We start from the raw sequence: 16,831 nt of genomic DNA, 5'->3' as shown, positions 1-16,831 counted from the left end.
CTCGATTCGGCAGAGTTCTTGCTCAATAGTTGTAATCTTAGCTTGAATACCTTCGACCGTTAATTCAACCTGTTTCAAGTTTGTAGTCAGTGCGACAAGAGTCTTATTTGTCTTGGTTTGCCCTTTCAAAATTTTTCTGAGTAATTCACTGTTTAAGTGTGTCTCGGACTCAGAATCAGAAGGACCAGTGTTTAGCTCTATATCTGCGGAGGTTAGTAGCAACAATCTGATCACAAGCACGCAATCAAACAATAAACAGAACAAACACTGTGAGCGTGGCAACACCGTCAATGTGACTGAATCGTCTCTAATAGAAGAAATTAAATATTTGTCACCAACCTGGACAAAAAGAATCGGGATCAGCATCCGTCTGCCAGCGGTGTCACCGAGCCCACTTTTCACGGACAACACCTTCCATTAACTCAAAAGATTCCACCTACGAGTTACATCATGTGAAATGATGCACACACCGCTGCTCCATGACGTCATCTTCAATAAATAAAGCTTCCAGAGTACAGAAGGCAAAATCACGGTCGTGACCTTGTTGATCACAGTCAGCAGCGCGTATATCGAAGGAAAGCACAACATTCCAAGTAAAATTGGTTTGCCACCTGCATGAAGTGCATTCGTGCAAGCTTCCGCCGAAGTGCCTGCCAACACTCGAGCTGCTTCTGCTGGTGAACTTCGCATCTGCATCACATTTATTGGCTTCGAGATGCGTTCGCGAAGACCGGGAATAACTATAAGTCGTGGAATCGCGCCATGAACAAGCGTCCATATTTCCAGCGATGGAATCAATATATATTTGTTCTCAAGAATTAAAATATAGATCGTAGTCCTCAACGTGACGTTCACACACGTCGGACTTATCTGTGGGGCATTGTTCCCAAACGCAGCATGTGTTCCCAAATGAAAAACTCTTTGCCGTCGTCGCGGTGCGAAAAAAAAATAGTGACCACCAGCATCACGTAGCATCTGGCCGCTGGAGCAGCCGTGGGCAAAGCAGAACTGCATAGGAAACTTCTTCCTATTGTGAGACGCCGGAACGCTTCAGCGAGAAACTTTTCACCGGAAGAAACCGCCGCACTTCACACGACGGCAACATGACCACAGTAGCGACAGACGAAGCAGCACCACAGAGAGAGAGAGAGTAAAACTTTATTCAATGTAAATAAAATAAGGCACGATGGTTGCAGCCCCTATTCCAGGGCCCCACTGGCACGAGCGGCTCGCTGGGCTTGGTCCAGAAGAGCCAACTGGCTCTCCCGACCCTCGTCCGCAAGCCATGCCTCCCACTGCCTATTCCTCATTAGTGGATGTTCGTGTAATATGGGACTGTCTATGTGCGGAGGCCTCCTGGGGCACTCCCATGTGATGTGTTTTAGTGTGGGTGTGTCTGTGCACCACGGGCACTCGTCAGTGAACCTCGTGGGGTGTATTCTGTGTAGGTGGTACAGGTTGGGGTATGTATTCGTCTGAATACGACGCCAGTCCCTCTCCTGTTGGCTGTTTAAATCGGAGTGAGGATGTCCAAAACGTCTCCGCTCCTGCCTTTGCTGTAGGTGGATGTCACGAGAATTCGGTGGAAGGTCGTCGCTAGGCCATGCCGTTGCTCGGACGTTCAAACCTCGAGCAATACGGTCTGCCCTATAGCGTTTCCTGCCAGTCGCTCGTGTGCCGGACACCAGGCGATAGTGTGGTGCCCCTCTAGTTGAGTGCCTAAAATTTTGATTATTGATTTGGGTGCCGTTCCTTGCAAAAACAGGCGGCAAGCCGCTTGTGAGTCGGATAATATGACAGCCGAATTGGTTTGGCGTTAGGCGTCCTGAATGGCCAAGGTGATGGCTGCAGCCTCTGCCACGCATGCCGAGGCGGTTTTGAAGGATGCCGTTGTTATGTTGTTGTTGCATGTAGAGACTATGGTGAAAGTGTCTGAGCTGGCTCGACTGGCATCCGTATAATACACCCCCGGTCCCATGCCGAAACGTTTGTGAAGGGTCTTTGCCCTTGCTCTGCGTCGTCCGGGATGGTACTTGGGGTGCATGTTTTTGGGAATTGGGGCCACCACGATGTGCGATCGAACATTGCGGTCTATCTGTGCCGTTTCCTCTCCGCAATACTGGGGTCTCAGGGGAAAGCCTAACCTCGCCAATACCTTGCTGCCCCGAGTTGAAGAACAAAGTCGTTCTTTCTGGGCATATAACGTCGCGACTGTGTACTCGTCAAAAGTATTGTGCAGGCCCAGTCCCTCGAATCTCTCTGTGCTAGCGCATTCGGGAAGACCAAGGGCGGCTTTGAAGGCTTTTATTATTATTGCGTTTGTCTGTTTAATCTCTTGGTTTGTCAAGGCCTGATACGGAAGGGCGTATGTTAGTCGGCTAATTACGAATGCGTGGACCAGGCTGATGGTCTCTCCCACAATAAGGCCGTCTCTGCTTCTTGCCACTCTCCTTATCATTCTGGCCACGTTTCCTGTGACCGCCTTTAGTTTTTGTAGGGTGTGAGATGTTCCAGCATTCTGCTGTATCCACATCCCCAATATTCTGAGTGTCTCCACTTCACGAATTGGCGCTCCGTCGAGAGTCAGAGTGAGGGGCACCCAGTCCTTCTTTCTTGCGTATTTCGCACGCACCCGAATGAATTCCGATTTTTCGGGTGCGCATGCCATGTCCGCCACCCTCGCGTATTCCACGACTGCGTCTATGGCCTTTTGAAGGGTTTCTTGCTTGTCCCCGTAGGACCCCTGGTGAGCCCAGAACGTGATGTCATCGGCATATATCGCACAACCGAGATTCGGGTGTTTATCTAGCTCCAGGGCTAGCTTTCTCATCCCTACATTGAATAGCAGTGGAGAGAGTATAGCTCCCTGAGGGGTACCTCTGTCGGGACAGTTGAAGGTGTCGGACCTCGTGGAGCCTAATCCGATTGTGGCCGTGCGGTGGCTGAGGAACGAGCGCACGTAGTTATAAATTCGCGTTCCGCAGTTCACCGCTTCCAGTCCCTCCAGAATAACGTGGTGGGAGATGCTGTCGAAGGCCTTTTTGATGTCCAATGCCAGCACAAATTTATCTTCCGACCCTCTGTTGGGGTGCAGGACCTCGTGCTTTAGTAGTAGAAAAACGTCCTGCGCTGACACGTGGGGTCGGAAACCGAATATGTTGGAGGGGAACATGTTGTTTAGCTCTATGTGGTTTGAGAGCCGGACCTGCACAACCTTTTCAAAGAGTTTCCCCGCGCACGACGTTAGGGAGATGGGTCGAAGGTTGTTGATCTTACGAGACTTACCTGGTTTTGGAATAAGAATAATTTTTGCTTCCTTCCATTCTTTTGGAAGGACGCCGTCCTCTGTCCAGACCGTGATGTTAAAGAATTTGGTCAAGCTCTTTAGCGTGTCGTCACTTAGATTGCGAATCATTGCGTTCGTGACCTGATCTACCCCTGGGGTCGTGTTTTTCTTGAAGGAGTGTGCCGCTGCGTAAACCTCTTCAAAGGTTATGGGGGCGTCCAGTTCCGTTTGGTCCTGACCTTTGTTGCGTACTCCAGGGTAACGTACCGTACTGCTGCCGAGAAGTAGCGACGCCTGCCTACCGAAGCTCGACCGACATTACTTATTGGGTAGCGTGGCGTTGTCGGCGGGCTGCAGGCATCCGGTAGACCACGGCGACCGAGCAAGGGCGAGACGATTTGCTAGTGCGAAACTTGCACGGTTTATTCAAAGGTAGATGAAAGAAAATGAGAAGAGCATGAAGTATATCAAAAGTACATTTCGGAGCCCCTTAAATAGGCTCTCTACAATCGTGGGCGGGATCTTGCTTCCGTCAATGTCACGTGACAGACACAGAGAGAGGGCCCCTCCTCCTGCTTTACCAAGCAAGGAAAGGAGAAGTCAACCCTCTTTTCGACGAATCCTGGTGGAAGGCCCTTTGTGCGCAAGCTGACTGACGTTGGCCCTCGCAGGAGAAGTCAGCCCTCTTTTCGACGAATCCTAGAAGAAGGTCGGGTGGACGACCTGTCGCCCGTGGTGTCCGGCCTGGTAGAAGGTCGGGTGAACGACCTGTCGCCCGGGTGTCCGACGCCAACCCTAACACCTTCGTAAACGGGTTTGGTGGATTGCCCGCGGTCGGTACAGTTCCTACGTATATCTCTTTAATTTTGTCTATCATGTCAGCTTCCCGACCTTCAAACTCGTTTTCAAGCAGCTTGAGTGTGCGATCCGCGACTGTTTTTGTTCCTCCCGGGTCAATCATACTTCGAAGAATGCGCCATGTTTTCTTTGCAGTCAACGTGCCCCGAAGCGAGTCGCTGAACTGACGCCAATTGCTGACGCTTAACTTTTGTGCGTATTCGTTAGCTTCCTGCGCTAGCTGAGCTATCCGTATCCTGAGTTTGCGATTAAGCTTCTGCCTTTTCCACCTTTTTGTGAGGCCTCTCCGGCCTCCCCAGAGATGCAAGAGGTGACGATCCACGGCTGGAGCCTCCGTTGTCGTTTCAATTGTTTTTGTGACCCTAGAGTGAATAACTCGGATCCACTCGGCCCATTCTCCTACGTCTGTTATGCTGCCGATTGTTTTCTGTTTTTCACAAAATTTGGTCCAGTCGGATAACCTTGCCTTGCCAATGGCTCTTCGAATCCTGGCTGCATTAACCGATATGCTTAAGATATAGTGATCGCTTCCTAGATTTTTACCTAGGTTCGTCCATCGCGCCTCGATGTTGGTGAACGTGAGGTCGGGGGAAGTGTCCTGGGACACGCTGCTCCCGATTTGCGTTGGGAGATCCGGTTGAGTTTGCTGGAAAAGTCCGTAGTGCACTACAACGTCTGCTAACAATATGCCCTTGGGATTGTCTCTATTGTAGCCCCAGTTTGAGTGTTGCGCGTTAAAGTCGCCTAACAATATTAATTTGTCCCTACCTTGAGCGAGTCGCACCGCGGAAGCCACCACGTTTTCAAAATCCGCCTGTTTTTCTCTGGGAGAACTATTGGCCTCGAGCTCCACCACTGGAAATGCTGGCGCCACCGTCGGCGTGACGTGCTAGGAGGGATCACGTGGACATAGCGGCCGCGTCGGCTGCTTCGGGCGCGCCGAAGCGAGCTGAAAACGAGTTTAAATTCCCTCGTACGCTGCGGTTTTCATTTAGTGGCGAAATTTTCCCGCTTCGAGTGTCTACTTTACAACTCTGGAAAGCACTACAATATGTAGTGGCTGCCTTTGAAGGCGCGCGACATGGTAGGCTACTGCTCGGTGCCGCAGGGCCGGACGCACGTAACGGAGGCCGGTGTCAGCCTTATTCACACATAGCCGCAGGACAAGAAGCTGTGTGAAGCTTGGCTCGCGAAACATAAAACCGGCAAACAGTCATCGGCTACAACTCGGGTATGCAGCAAGCACAGAGGCGAGGAAGATTTCTGCTATGGCGCCCGGTCTGCGATGTTCTGAAAACGCGCACTGAGACGCACGCCCGAGTCCGCTGCCCGACTAATGTCATGACGGTTTGGTCTATGAACTTGTCGATACTATAGATACTGGCAAGTTCAGTGGAGTGAAAAGGCAGCGGTAAGAAGCACATTTAAAGAAAGCATGGCATATGGTCATGTTTGTGTTATGAATTAGTGCACTGGATTACAAAAAAGGAGCAGCGGGAAATTGCGCGCTGAGAACGCCGATAAACATACAGTGCGACGCAACTCGAGAAATAGTATCGAAAGATCAAAGAATTTTGAAGAAAAAAAAGATTGAATCGTCGCGACGGCACATCACAGTCCCCGTAGGTGTCGAAGTCCCTGCAATGAAATTATTTTTGAACAGCTCTGATAGCGCCCACGCAACAATGGTTGCTTGTATACTGTCAAATGCTCATATTCTGCGGCCTAAAGCTCATGGCACGGTGCGAAAACGCGCGCGCGGAGAAAGCGAAACAGTGCGCGGACAAGCATGCAGACGCGCAGTCGGTCGCTGCGAATCTACGCGATCGCTGCATTGAGGCTTCGTTCTATTACGCTCCATTTAGTTATACAAACACTATAAGAACATATTTCACAGTTTGCTCTCAGCGTTTACCTACCTTTCAAGCAATTAAGCAGCCGGTTCGGCATACTCCATCGCGGCGACCGCGCGCAGTGGCGTTCACTGTACGTATTCGGTAAAGAGATAGCGACTGTAAACGATTGTGTGCTTTCAGTTGGCCCAAGATTATTATTTAGACAGTAAGAAACTTCTCTCGTTTCGAAAGTACTTACAGAAATGTCCGGGAAAGCTCGCGCGTGGTGTTTTCAGTGAGCGCTGACAGCAAAACCTATGAGGAGCGCGCCACGTGATCCCTCATACTGCGCCAGCGAGGCGCTTCCGATAGAGGGCGACTCCGTAACTCCTCGCCGCCAATAAACGTTGACAATGATTGTTTTAGGTTTGCCCCTTTTCTGCGGCCAAATCGTGATTATCTGGTGCTGAATAGGTTCCCGAAAGGAATAATTTACGCTAATCGTGACATCCTTCTTGACAAAGGTGGCTACTTGAGGGTAGTCAGGGTGAGCATAAAGCTCGTACCGTTTGAGTTTTGGATTTTGTTTCCCTATTTCCTGAATACAGATAACGTCGGGAGGGATTGGCACCCATTCTATAGTAGTGCGTGAAATTAGCTAATTTAGTCCGTAGCGTGCAGCAATTCCATTGCCAGATTTCAATGTGTCCGGTCTTTGTGTTGTTTGCCATATTATCCATGGATATTACTGTCGTTATCAGTGTGCTCTATAGCTTTCGGTGTCCTGGTAGGAGCTCCCGGACTTTGACTGACCCTCTTTCGGGGGACGGCCGCGGCTTTTGTTTGCACATCCTCTACCATTCGTTTGAGTTTGTGTAGCTCTGCGAACATTAGTTGCATGTTTTGTGCTAACTGTTCCAGCGTTAACGAATGAGCGCTGGAAGCGGTACTTTGTTGCAGTGATGTCTGCGGTGGTGATTTGGAAGTGTGCTCCGCAATTGGTATGGGTTGCTGTGATGTGCTGTTGTTTGCCATGCGCTTAAAAGCTTCAAACTCGGCTCGTAGCTCGGCTAAACTGTTTCGAAGTATTTTGTTTTCTTCTACTATTTTCTTGTACTCTGGGTTTTGTGTGATTGGTGTAGGTGTATTCTTAGGATTGGCAGTGGGAGATGCGACTTGCGCCCAGCTCACCTGATTATATTGTGGGGTGCTGCATGCCAGTAGGATCCCTGGTGACTTGCTTCTTGGGGCCTCTTTCTTTTTTGTCTGATCTTGCTGCTGAGGCACCTTGGGTTGGGATGCCGAACGTATCCACAGAAATGAAAACAGGAATGCAAACAGAAGCGAAACCAGAAGTGGTAGAAGTGACAAAATATGCGATTGCAGCGCCACTAGTTCGCGTGACCACCACTTCCGTCACATCCCGAACGGAGCGAACGTTAAACGGAGCTGTGAAGCCATAGAGTTATCTGTGAAGCTGTGAAGCTACACAGCATAATCAGAAACTCTATGTGTGAGGCTGATGTATGTCTACACTCTAAGAACAGTTGACACCCTTTGGAGTGCCCCTTCTGCAACACAACGATAATCGTCGTCTGCCTTGATGCGTTTCCTTTCTTTAACGCTGCGAGCCCGGTACTTTCCGGTAACGAACGGCATGCGCGTTATCAGCATGATAGCATTTCCGGCATTTCCTGTCGGCAATGTTATAGGCAATGCTATCATGCTGATAGGCAATGCTATCATGCTGGTAACGCGCGTGCCGTTCGTTACTGGAAAGTTCCGGGCTCGCAGCGTTAAAGAAAGGAAACGCATCAAGGCAGACGACGATTATCGTTGTGTGGCAGAAGAGGCACGCAAAAGGGTATAAACTGTTCTTAGAGTGAAACTGTTCTTAGAGTGTAAGAACGCATAGAGTTTCATACGATAATTATTCTACGAAACTCTTTAAGAACGTTGTGCAGCGCTGCTTATTTCAACCCACTTTCAACCCATAGAGTCTCATTATATATAGAACTCTATGTTTCAACCCAAAAAACTTTATGAATTTGTCTGGAAGTAAACGTCACCTACATTCAATTGGTGTAAAAAAAATATTGCTTGAGTTTTAATACTGCTTGAGTATAAATGCAACTAAGCATAAAAATAATATCCGAAACTGTCCGCAGATGCTCGGGAAATTTGCAGAGCGTGATCGTCAGCGACGTCAGACAATTCGCGTTTGCCCGCCGCTGCTGCTCCCTGCTGCCAGATTGTTCCTGCTGTTCTGGGGGTGTTTGTTTGTTTGTTTCTTGACCGGGAAACGTTCTAAAGTGCACATTCAGGCGCGTTTAGAGTCACTGACAGTTAAGTTTCCGTTTCGCTTATTATCTACCTAATTAGATTCTAGTGTCTATTTCCAAAAACTCGGCAAGAAGCAGTCTTATCGGGATACGTTGAAAAGCGGGGTGAGTATACAAAGGTATTGCAGGAGTTGCTTGGTGGCATGGCACTGCTCGCAAGCGGGTGTTATGGAATTGGTCCAATTAAAACAATGTAGTTTCCTTGGCAAGGCGATAGTTTTCTTGGCATGGCGAATAATTTGATCCCCAAGTTCAGCCAGCTGAGGAATCGGCGGTGTCAAATGTCTGCAAGCATTTCTATGGTTTCGTTTTGAGTTGCGTTTTGTCTGCATACGAAGCACCGTGGTGAGTTGGCTGTCAGTGACATTTGCACCGTGACATACATATTCATTCGTCGACATAACATTATTTATTTTAAGTGTGTGAACGAGCCTTGAGGTTTCAAAATTTGCATGGTTTTGGGACCCTTCGAACGTATTGTACGAGGCTGCGTGTCCGCGTCCCTGCCTTGTGGCGTTCGAAAAGGGTGAGCTTAATCAAGCGTAATTATCTCTTTCCTGTTCTGGCTTGGGAATCTCATATTTGCAGCCGTTGCATGCACGCACTACCGAGTATTAAATTAAACTGGTTCGTTGTAGTTCGAGCTGCAGTAGATCGTTTCCCGCGTTTTCGATGCCTTGCCCGCCTTGCGTCTTCCAAACACCCGTGCTGCTGACTTTGCGTAACAAAATGCAAGGGTTCAGGTTTCAACTGGTAACTTTGAAAAGAAAGTTCATGTGACTTTCCGAGTGCTTTATTGCTTTCTGCCTTTAGAGTGTCAGCAAATTTGACAGCCGTCCGACTCGTGACCGTTAATAACCGTCGACGTGTTCATTCACGCCGTTATCAGTTTATGCAACCCACTTCTCGCGAGCGCCTTGGTGCATTGCGCTTTAATGAAACACACTAGAGCTGGTTTTACGCGAGCCTGTTCGGTATCTGCGATGTGCAATGTGTGTGCACGAGTGATCCGCATCAGTTGTCAACGGTCGTTTTCACGCGATGTAACCTTTCTTTTAGGAACGCCGCCTCTCCTTTTTTTCTTGGTTGCACATGTAAAATGGCCTTCATTATTGATAGCGTTTACGAGTTGTTTTTGCGTAAAGTGGCAACATTCTCGGGCTTCGGCGCTTTCTTTCACGTGTCCTATTTTGTTATTTTTTTTCCTTGCTTTATTACCTCCTCATGATAGTTGTCTTCGTTCTCTGTTGTAACGATAACGGAATTTTGCCGCAGTGCATAAATTTACTAAGCACGACAAAAGTTGTGAACTAGTTACCAATTTGACAACTACCTTGAAGTCTGGAACAAAGGCAGGGTGGCAACTCGTGTTGCTTTAATGAAAAAAAAAAATGTTTTTGCACATTTTTGGAGTGGCAAGTATGGTTATACGCTATAATAGGTGACTTATGCTTTTTCTGTTGTGGGGGAGCCTTTCAAATGAACAGAGACGTTTGCAATTCTATTTAAAGCACTTAAGCGCTGCACTGCACAATACAGAAGGATTAATGAGGCAGCAACTGCTACATTAAAGGTGCAGGGTACGTAAGTACTGAGTGACTTGCATCTCCTTGCAGCTTCGTGTGTTTGCAAGTGTTATTTCTCAGACTGGCTGGCAATGTATATAGAGTTCATTGTGTCACGATGCATCGATCCAGTGCTATATACAAAATTGTTCATGACTGCATATTGAAAGATTCTAGAACGAAAATGACCTATCATGGTGAGGTGGCTTTATTAAATTTTGCTGGTTCACTTTTATTGTTTTAAATTTCTGAGAGGTGTCGTCACGATTGGCGCACCTTGCTTCCTGCGATGGCCCAGTGAATAGCTGGTGTGTCTGTCAAACTGCCGTGGCAGCTAGTAGTGGCCGTGAGGAAGCAACGTAGAACGCCCTTTTTCGGAAGTTTCTTGCTACCAGGAGGGTCGGCGGCAACGTGGCACCCACCAACGCTCTATCACAAGTTATTATGAGGCTGCTGAATTTGTGCGTCTGTATTTCAAGCTTTTCATTGTGTTCAGGCCTGCAATCTGACCCGTTTAGTTGTGGAGAGTGGTGCATTAGTCTGCTTATTGCACTTGTTCTTAGTACTTAAGCACCAATTGTGGAGTGCACAGAATGAGTGGCTTTCCTTGCTTGGAACAGTTCAGCTTTTTTAACCTCTTGCCTTTTTTCCTTCTGCAGGCTGATTTAGCTGTGACATCACTGTTAGAAAAAAGGCAAAGGTGTCCTCGTAAATTTTGTAAGCATGAAGCGATTCTTTATTGCACTAACACATACATCTTATTTGTTGTGCACCACTTTAAGCCAATACCTGTCAACTGTTCTGAATTTTCTGTAATGTACACGAATGTTTTGTCGAGTTTATAGAAAATTTTGTTTGTAAAAAGGTTCCACTCGTTGATCATACCCTTCAAAATTGTCTTACTAAGAATGGGCAGCATACAGGTAGAAAAAAAAAAAGAGAATGCTTAGTCAGACAAGTTCCCGAAGCAAGCAAAATCTGCAATAACGATGTCACCAAAAAAGTCATTGCAATCCACAAATTGACGTGTTGCTTGTAAGCTTGTGTTACAAGTTGGCTGCTGCTCGTACTCTGTGTATAAAGGCAAATAATCATTTGCCTTTATGTATGAATGCATCCTCAATATGTGCACTATCCCTCTCTCCCCACTTTTGGTATTGTCCGCGGGATTTTGGCAGTTCAAAAGTTGGCAGGTGTGCATCCCTATGTCCAGCATGTCAACATTATTTTCCTGAGGTCACCACAATGGCAGAAAACAGCTCTTCATTCTTAAGACAAATGGGTCTCTCTCTTTCTCTCTCCTCCCGGTAGTGCTTACACAAATCTCGGCAGAAGGTGCATGCAATACATATGCAAGGAACAAATGTAATGAAAATGGACGCATGTTTTTTGACTGGTTAGCACCAGATGAGCATGATTGATGCCTCTTTTCTACCATTACTATACATATGCATGCTTACGTGTTCCCGCACACACATTTTCAACTGTCACGAATGGGTAGCTACAGAAGGAGACTTTTCTGGTAGCTTCCAAACAGGCTTTCACGTGTGTTTGCAGTAGTTCAACACTAAATGACACATTGCTTGGGTAGCTCGTAGAAAAGGGCTAAAGTGGTCCCATATCACAGTTCGGAAATAGAATACAGCTATTTAAGGAGTACAGGTCTTGTGCGGGATATTTTGCTGCTCTTTCTGTGCCATTAAAGGTGCTCATGTTTCCTTGCGTGTCTCAGGAGGCCACAGCCCAGCCATGTGGTGTGGGGATTGGAGCCAATTGCCACAGGAGTCATTGCGCTTCCTGACGTCTTCTTCACAGAGTAGCCTTGAGGTATGCCCTGTCATGATCTTGTTGTGTGTGCTTCAGCTGTGTTGAAAAGGTGTTCTTATACAGCTGCATAGCTTCTCTTGCTCGTATTACAGTTGAGCCTCGCCATAACAAGGTCACACCAGGCTCAAAAGTACCTTTGCTATGTTTGATACCCATTTCAGCACACTTTCCAATGCCCCAGAATTTCCTGTGAAATTACAAATTTGCGGGTGCTCTACGATTTTACGAATGGTGCCTCAGGTCTTGAGAAAAATAAATCCTGTTTGCAAAAAAAAGGTTTAAAGGGGCCCTGAAACAGTTTTTGAGCATAGTAAGGAAATGTTTCCTAACTGTCTTAAAGGTTGCACTGAACGTGTGAGCCAAATATTAATGCACTGCATGCAGCAGGGAATTTACAATCTGCAAAACTGCAGTGTCATCATGGAGCGTCTAAAAAAAGCAGCTGGCCCACCAACGCTACTGACAATTTTGTGATCGTGAGAACATTCTCAGTAATACATAATTGCTAATTTTCAGGCAAATAAAAAAATATATATATGTCTGTGATCACAAAAAGACTAGAAAATCCGTTTCATTCTTGCACTGCAAGTGGCCTCTGAGATGGCAGTGGCATGCTGTGTGGCGTAGTCAACCGTGGCCGCCAAGACAAGCCCTTTCGCAACCATGACAGTCAACTTCTGGCGGTAGCTTTGCCCTTTTGGCTTCTCCACTGCGCAAGTTCCAGCTTGCAAGCGAAGACGAAAGGAGAGAGAAAGTCTGGTATCAGTGTGATGACTTGCAGCTGAAGGAGTCGGAAAAATTTTTGTGGCATGAGATTCATGAGACGTCTTTTAATGGTGAGATCATGCTCCAATTACTTGGAAAAGTGTTTCAGGCCCCCCTTTAAGGTGCTGAAAGGTATGGTGACACAAAATGCGAGCAAAAATTTTTTTTAAATGTGATGGTACCTGCATCACCCTCTTGTAGCAGCACGAGGTTCCCCTTATCACAAGCATAGCTTCCTATATGCTTATCAGTGCCTGCAACTGAGATTCCACAGAATCACATTGGTAATACTGGGGATACTGTAAATTCCTTGCAGTAATGCTTTAGGAAAACATATACTTAACCCATCAAGGGTCGAATTATTTAAAAAAAACTTTCCCAGGTGATCAAATTATTTTATTGCAGATCTTGAATGTACAAGATGTATAAAGTCGGGAATAAACAGTAAAAAAAAAAAATATTAAGAACAGTATTTTGGTGTCCGCATCACTCAGAACTGCAAAATGTTCAATAATATTTCAGAGTGTGGTATTCCTTGAAACATGGGACTCCGCACAGCGCCTTATCGCAGTCTGCACACCTAAAATGCATGTATATTTTTCTCTTGGAGCGACGAGTTGTGTTGGCACACACAACTTCTCTACGTGTGGCTGCCTTGTGCGGAAGTCTGAGGCACCCTCTTGCGTAAGCGTGTTGCTACAGAGAGCGAGAATACCTCGTGATTGGCGGTGATAAACAAGCTAAGAGCAGTGCCATTCAAGATAAAAATCAACTTCCGCCACCCCTGTGATAGGGTGTCGACAAAGAGAAAAATCAAGTTTCTCGTGCCTCTGTTGCGATCGAGGAACCGAAACCGCGAAAGCGCGTTGCCGCTGAGAGTGAGAATACCTCGCGAACGGCGGTTATAAACAAGCTAAGAGCAGTGCTAATGAAGATAGAATTCAACTTCCACCGCCTCTGTAAGAGAGTGCCAACAAAGAGAAAAATTACGTTTTGCGCATCTCTGTTGCAATCACGCGGTGAAACTGAAACCGCGAAAGGGGTGTGGCCGCAGTCTGCGCGACGTGCTGAAGCTAGAAATCAGTTCTTTTTATATCCCCAAGAAGGTAGCACAAATTTCAAATGCTTCTTGTAAGTCCTAAGAGGTGGCAGCACCTCCCAGTGAGCACGCATTGTCATTATGACGCGAAATTTCAAACGAGGGGTCGAAACCATACCCGTACGGCTAAGACCTTGCGGGACAGAAAACCGCCGCCGTGCATGTACGGCAAAAACCTTCAAAGGGTTAATACGGCAAACAAGACCTGAATAGTGTTTTACTCATTAGTCTCCGGCCATAGTCTTGGAAGTCTTCTGATATTGAAAGGACACCGGAGAGGTACTTGCTTCACTCAAGATCTTTCTATCAAGTTCCCGAAGCAGGCAAAATCGCAAACAACTAAGTTTCTGTAAATGTCATTGTGGCCTAAAATCAGTATGTCGCTTGTCAGTCTTTGATGTTTCCAAATTTACTGCTGCTTGTGTGCTGCAATCTAAAGTTAAATAACAGTTAATGAGATGCATATGTATTCCGCAGTAGGGGGGCTGAGGCCACACTAAAACATGTTGCCAATACAACAGGCCCAAAGCCATGCTGAACTTCGCATGCATTTTGAACTAGTGAACTCCAACGGCAAGTAATTATATGTGGTACTTCTGAGGACTTTAGTTCTCGTACAGTAATTATGGAGTCTGCAGCTAGGTAAAAAAAAGAGACATAACTGGGCACATACTTTTTTTGTCAGTTCTTTAAATAACGCCTAGCTGGTAATGAAGCCAGTATAAACAGTAAACGTGTCCCGTATTGAAAAAAACAAGGGTGGCTGGTAGAATGTGTGAGGCTTTTCATCTATGCTCTGTAAAAATAGCCGGGATGTCGTCATGCTATGATGAAGCAGTGATTGGCATAGAAATACTGACACATGTGCGTTTGTTTCTTTTTTTTTTTCGGTGGGGGTTTCTCACCTGCTAACCACTGTTGCAAAGTTATCGCTCGGCACAAGGCGAGCCTACATGTATCAGAACTTTCTCAAATATTTTCACCGATTTTATAGCAAAAGAATCTTGTCTAATATGTTTGCAAGCACATCACAAATACGTTTGTACAATGCAGCATACATGGGCATGAGTGATTATGATGGAATTTATGATGAGCCATGTATCAATTGTCGAAGCATTAGACCTGTAGATGAGATTTTGACGACTGATGAAGGCTTGCTGCTATCGTACTTTGTGAGTCAATTTTTTTTCTGTGCACAAGTTTGACCAACAAAGTGTTAAAGTCATTACTCATTGTTTCGCTGCTGTCTTGTTCTTTACTGTCACAACGTGGCAATACTGACTGGGTGTCCCCTTGAAAAGAGTTTACATTGTTGACTTTTTTCACTTCTCTCTGTTTAAGGAGAACTTCAACATAATTCTTACGGCTTTGTTTTTTGTGCTTCATCAGTACCTATTGACGCTGTAATCATGCCAAAGAAACTTGTTTGCTTTAATGTGCAACAAATGTTTAATTATAGTGTGAAAAAGCAGAGAGTAAGGAAAACTGGGAGCAACAAAAAATAACTGTTATCTGATGAAGGCCAATCTTATGAGTGAAATAAGGAAAGCTCGGGCCTGCAGAAATGCATGGGTGCCAGCTGGGCCTTTCAGTCAGGATTTAAATAACCAAAAAAATTGAATTAAGCAGTGTCGAAATAACAGAAGTCTACTGTATACTAGATTTTCACAGCAGCTGACAAACATTTTGTGGTGCTGCTTAGTGCAGCCTCAGTTTATACTCACTGTTGTTAGCCTTATTGCATAGGCTACCAATGCAATTTGGCACATAAAAGACATTGATGCTTCCCCTTCTGCCAATTTTCTTCAAATTATGGCAGAGGCGAAAGAAAAGTTTAATGCCCCCTCACCAGGCTCCGTAGAAAATTTTGGTTATATGCTGGAAGTTATGTGTCCTCCAGTGAGCATTCTGCTGCAGTAATGTTTCAAATCAGCCCAGTAATAGCCGAGATGGAAATATTTCAGTGCTGCGAACCCATTATTTTAGCAGGCGAGGTCCAATGCCAAGTGAGAGGCTCTCCGTACGCCCAGTCTAACCTCTGCAAGCAAAATTCCTTCCCTGCGTTCTCCCATGCCGGACCTAGAGGATCGCGTGACGCACCGGTCATGGGCCCCACCTTCACCTTTTTCCCTCACTTTTTTTCCATGCACCGTGCAGCTTGGAGCATGTTCGCCGCGAGGGAAAGGGAATACAGCAGTCGGATTGAAATTTCAGACCTTTCCGTGGTGCGTAGCGACGTAATAAGTTGGAAACATAATCGTTAGCGCCCATTGTATGCTCTGCGCTTATCAGCTCAATATGGCCACACCTGGTGCGGGACCCTGTAATGGCAACACATAAAGGTTTGATTTTTCTATATTACCCACAAGATGTTTCTTATAAAATTAGGTGCAATTTAAGAAAAGACTCTCATACGCCATGTCTTGCCTTGCATTGTGAAATTTTAATGGCACAGATGTAGATTTCTTTTTTTCTGCTATAAATATTTTGGGAATGTACTTCACTAAGTGTAGCAGCTAGCCACAACTTTTAAAATATAAATTGAACAGGGTCGACTTCATTGCAGAGGGGAGCTGATGCTTTTTCCTTGAGGAGGAGGAATAAACACACATGCATGGTCAATAAACCCTTTTGCACTGATATTTAAAAAGAACATGAAATATTCCATCTGTGATTGACAAGCGGGTTCTGAACTGGCCACTGGTTGCTGATTTTTTAGATAAAGCCCTTTTGCGCAATTTTCATTGGTATTCTTGCTTGATGAATGGTCTTTGTTCAGTCATACCATTATTTTGATGTTTTCACAGCACGATTACGTGTCCCACTGAGTCAAAATTTTTGACATCCTGCAAAGTTTCACTTAATCTCGTGGGACGCCTTCCGCTCGTATGGCTTTGCAAGTGATAATATTGCAGTATAATTTGAGGCATATTTGCCCACTGAAGTTTTTCAGAATTTAGAAACAAGCTCGTCTTTTGGGTTAGTGCCAGGCGGAGATACACTGGCTGAATATAGGAGTTTTTGATGGGCGATGGGTGTTAGAGGCATTCACAGTGCCGTGTGCATGTCAACCAGCCAAGTTGGAATTAACCATCAAAGACCAATTTCACGATCGAAATAATGAAACTTCGTGCCAGTAGTAATTAGTGTGGGCACTGGCCAATGCCTTTGGTCAGGATCAAATCAACCAAAAAGTCTGAGCTAACCAGACTCCAGGTAACGGAAGTTTACTGTACTTAAATTTTTCCTGCTGC

At 46.0% G+C, this 16,831-nt stretch overlaps 1 protein-coding gene across 7 annotated transcripts in view; it reads left to right on the top strand.

Annotated features, from left to right (window-relative positions):
• The first annotated feature begins 8,187 nt into the window (after positions 1-8,187).
• Positions 8,188-16,831, top strand: part of LOC139059068 (E3 ubiquitin-protein ligase TTC3-like) — a 181,445-nt gene continuing 172,801 nt past the window's right edge. For 6 of the 7 annotated variants that reach the window (XM_070536921.1, XM_070536920.1, XM_070536916.1 and 3 more), the window contains exons 1-2: positions 8,188-8,426; positions 11,619-11,713. In XM_070536921.1, coding sequence (XP_070393022.1) covers positions 11,636-11,713 — 78 coding nt within the window. In that variant the 5' untranslated portion in view covers positions 8,188-8,426; positions 11,619-11,635. Of the gene's footprint in view, positions 8,427-10,545; positions 10,604-11,618; positions 11,714-16,831 lie in introns of all 7 variants that reach the window. The other variant, XM_070536917.1, reaches the window with a different exon arrangement.

Source organism: Dermacentor albipictus, chromosome 4, assembly GCF_038994185.2.
Source record: "Dermacentor albipictus isolate Rhodes 1998 colony chromosome 4, USDA_Dalb.pri_finalv2, whole genome shotgun sequence".
In the NCBI taxonomy this organism is placed as follows: domain Eukaryota; kingdom Metazoa; phylum Arthropoda; class Arachnida; order Ixodida; family Ixodidae; genus Dermacentor; species Dermacentor albipictus.
Note: the sequence above shows the minus strand (reverse complement) of the source record. Positions and strands in the feature narration are given on the sequence as shown.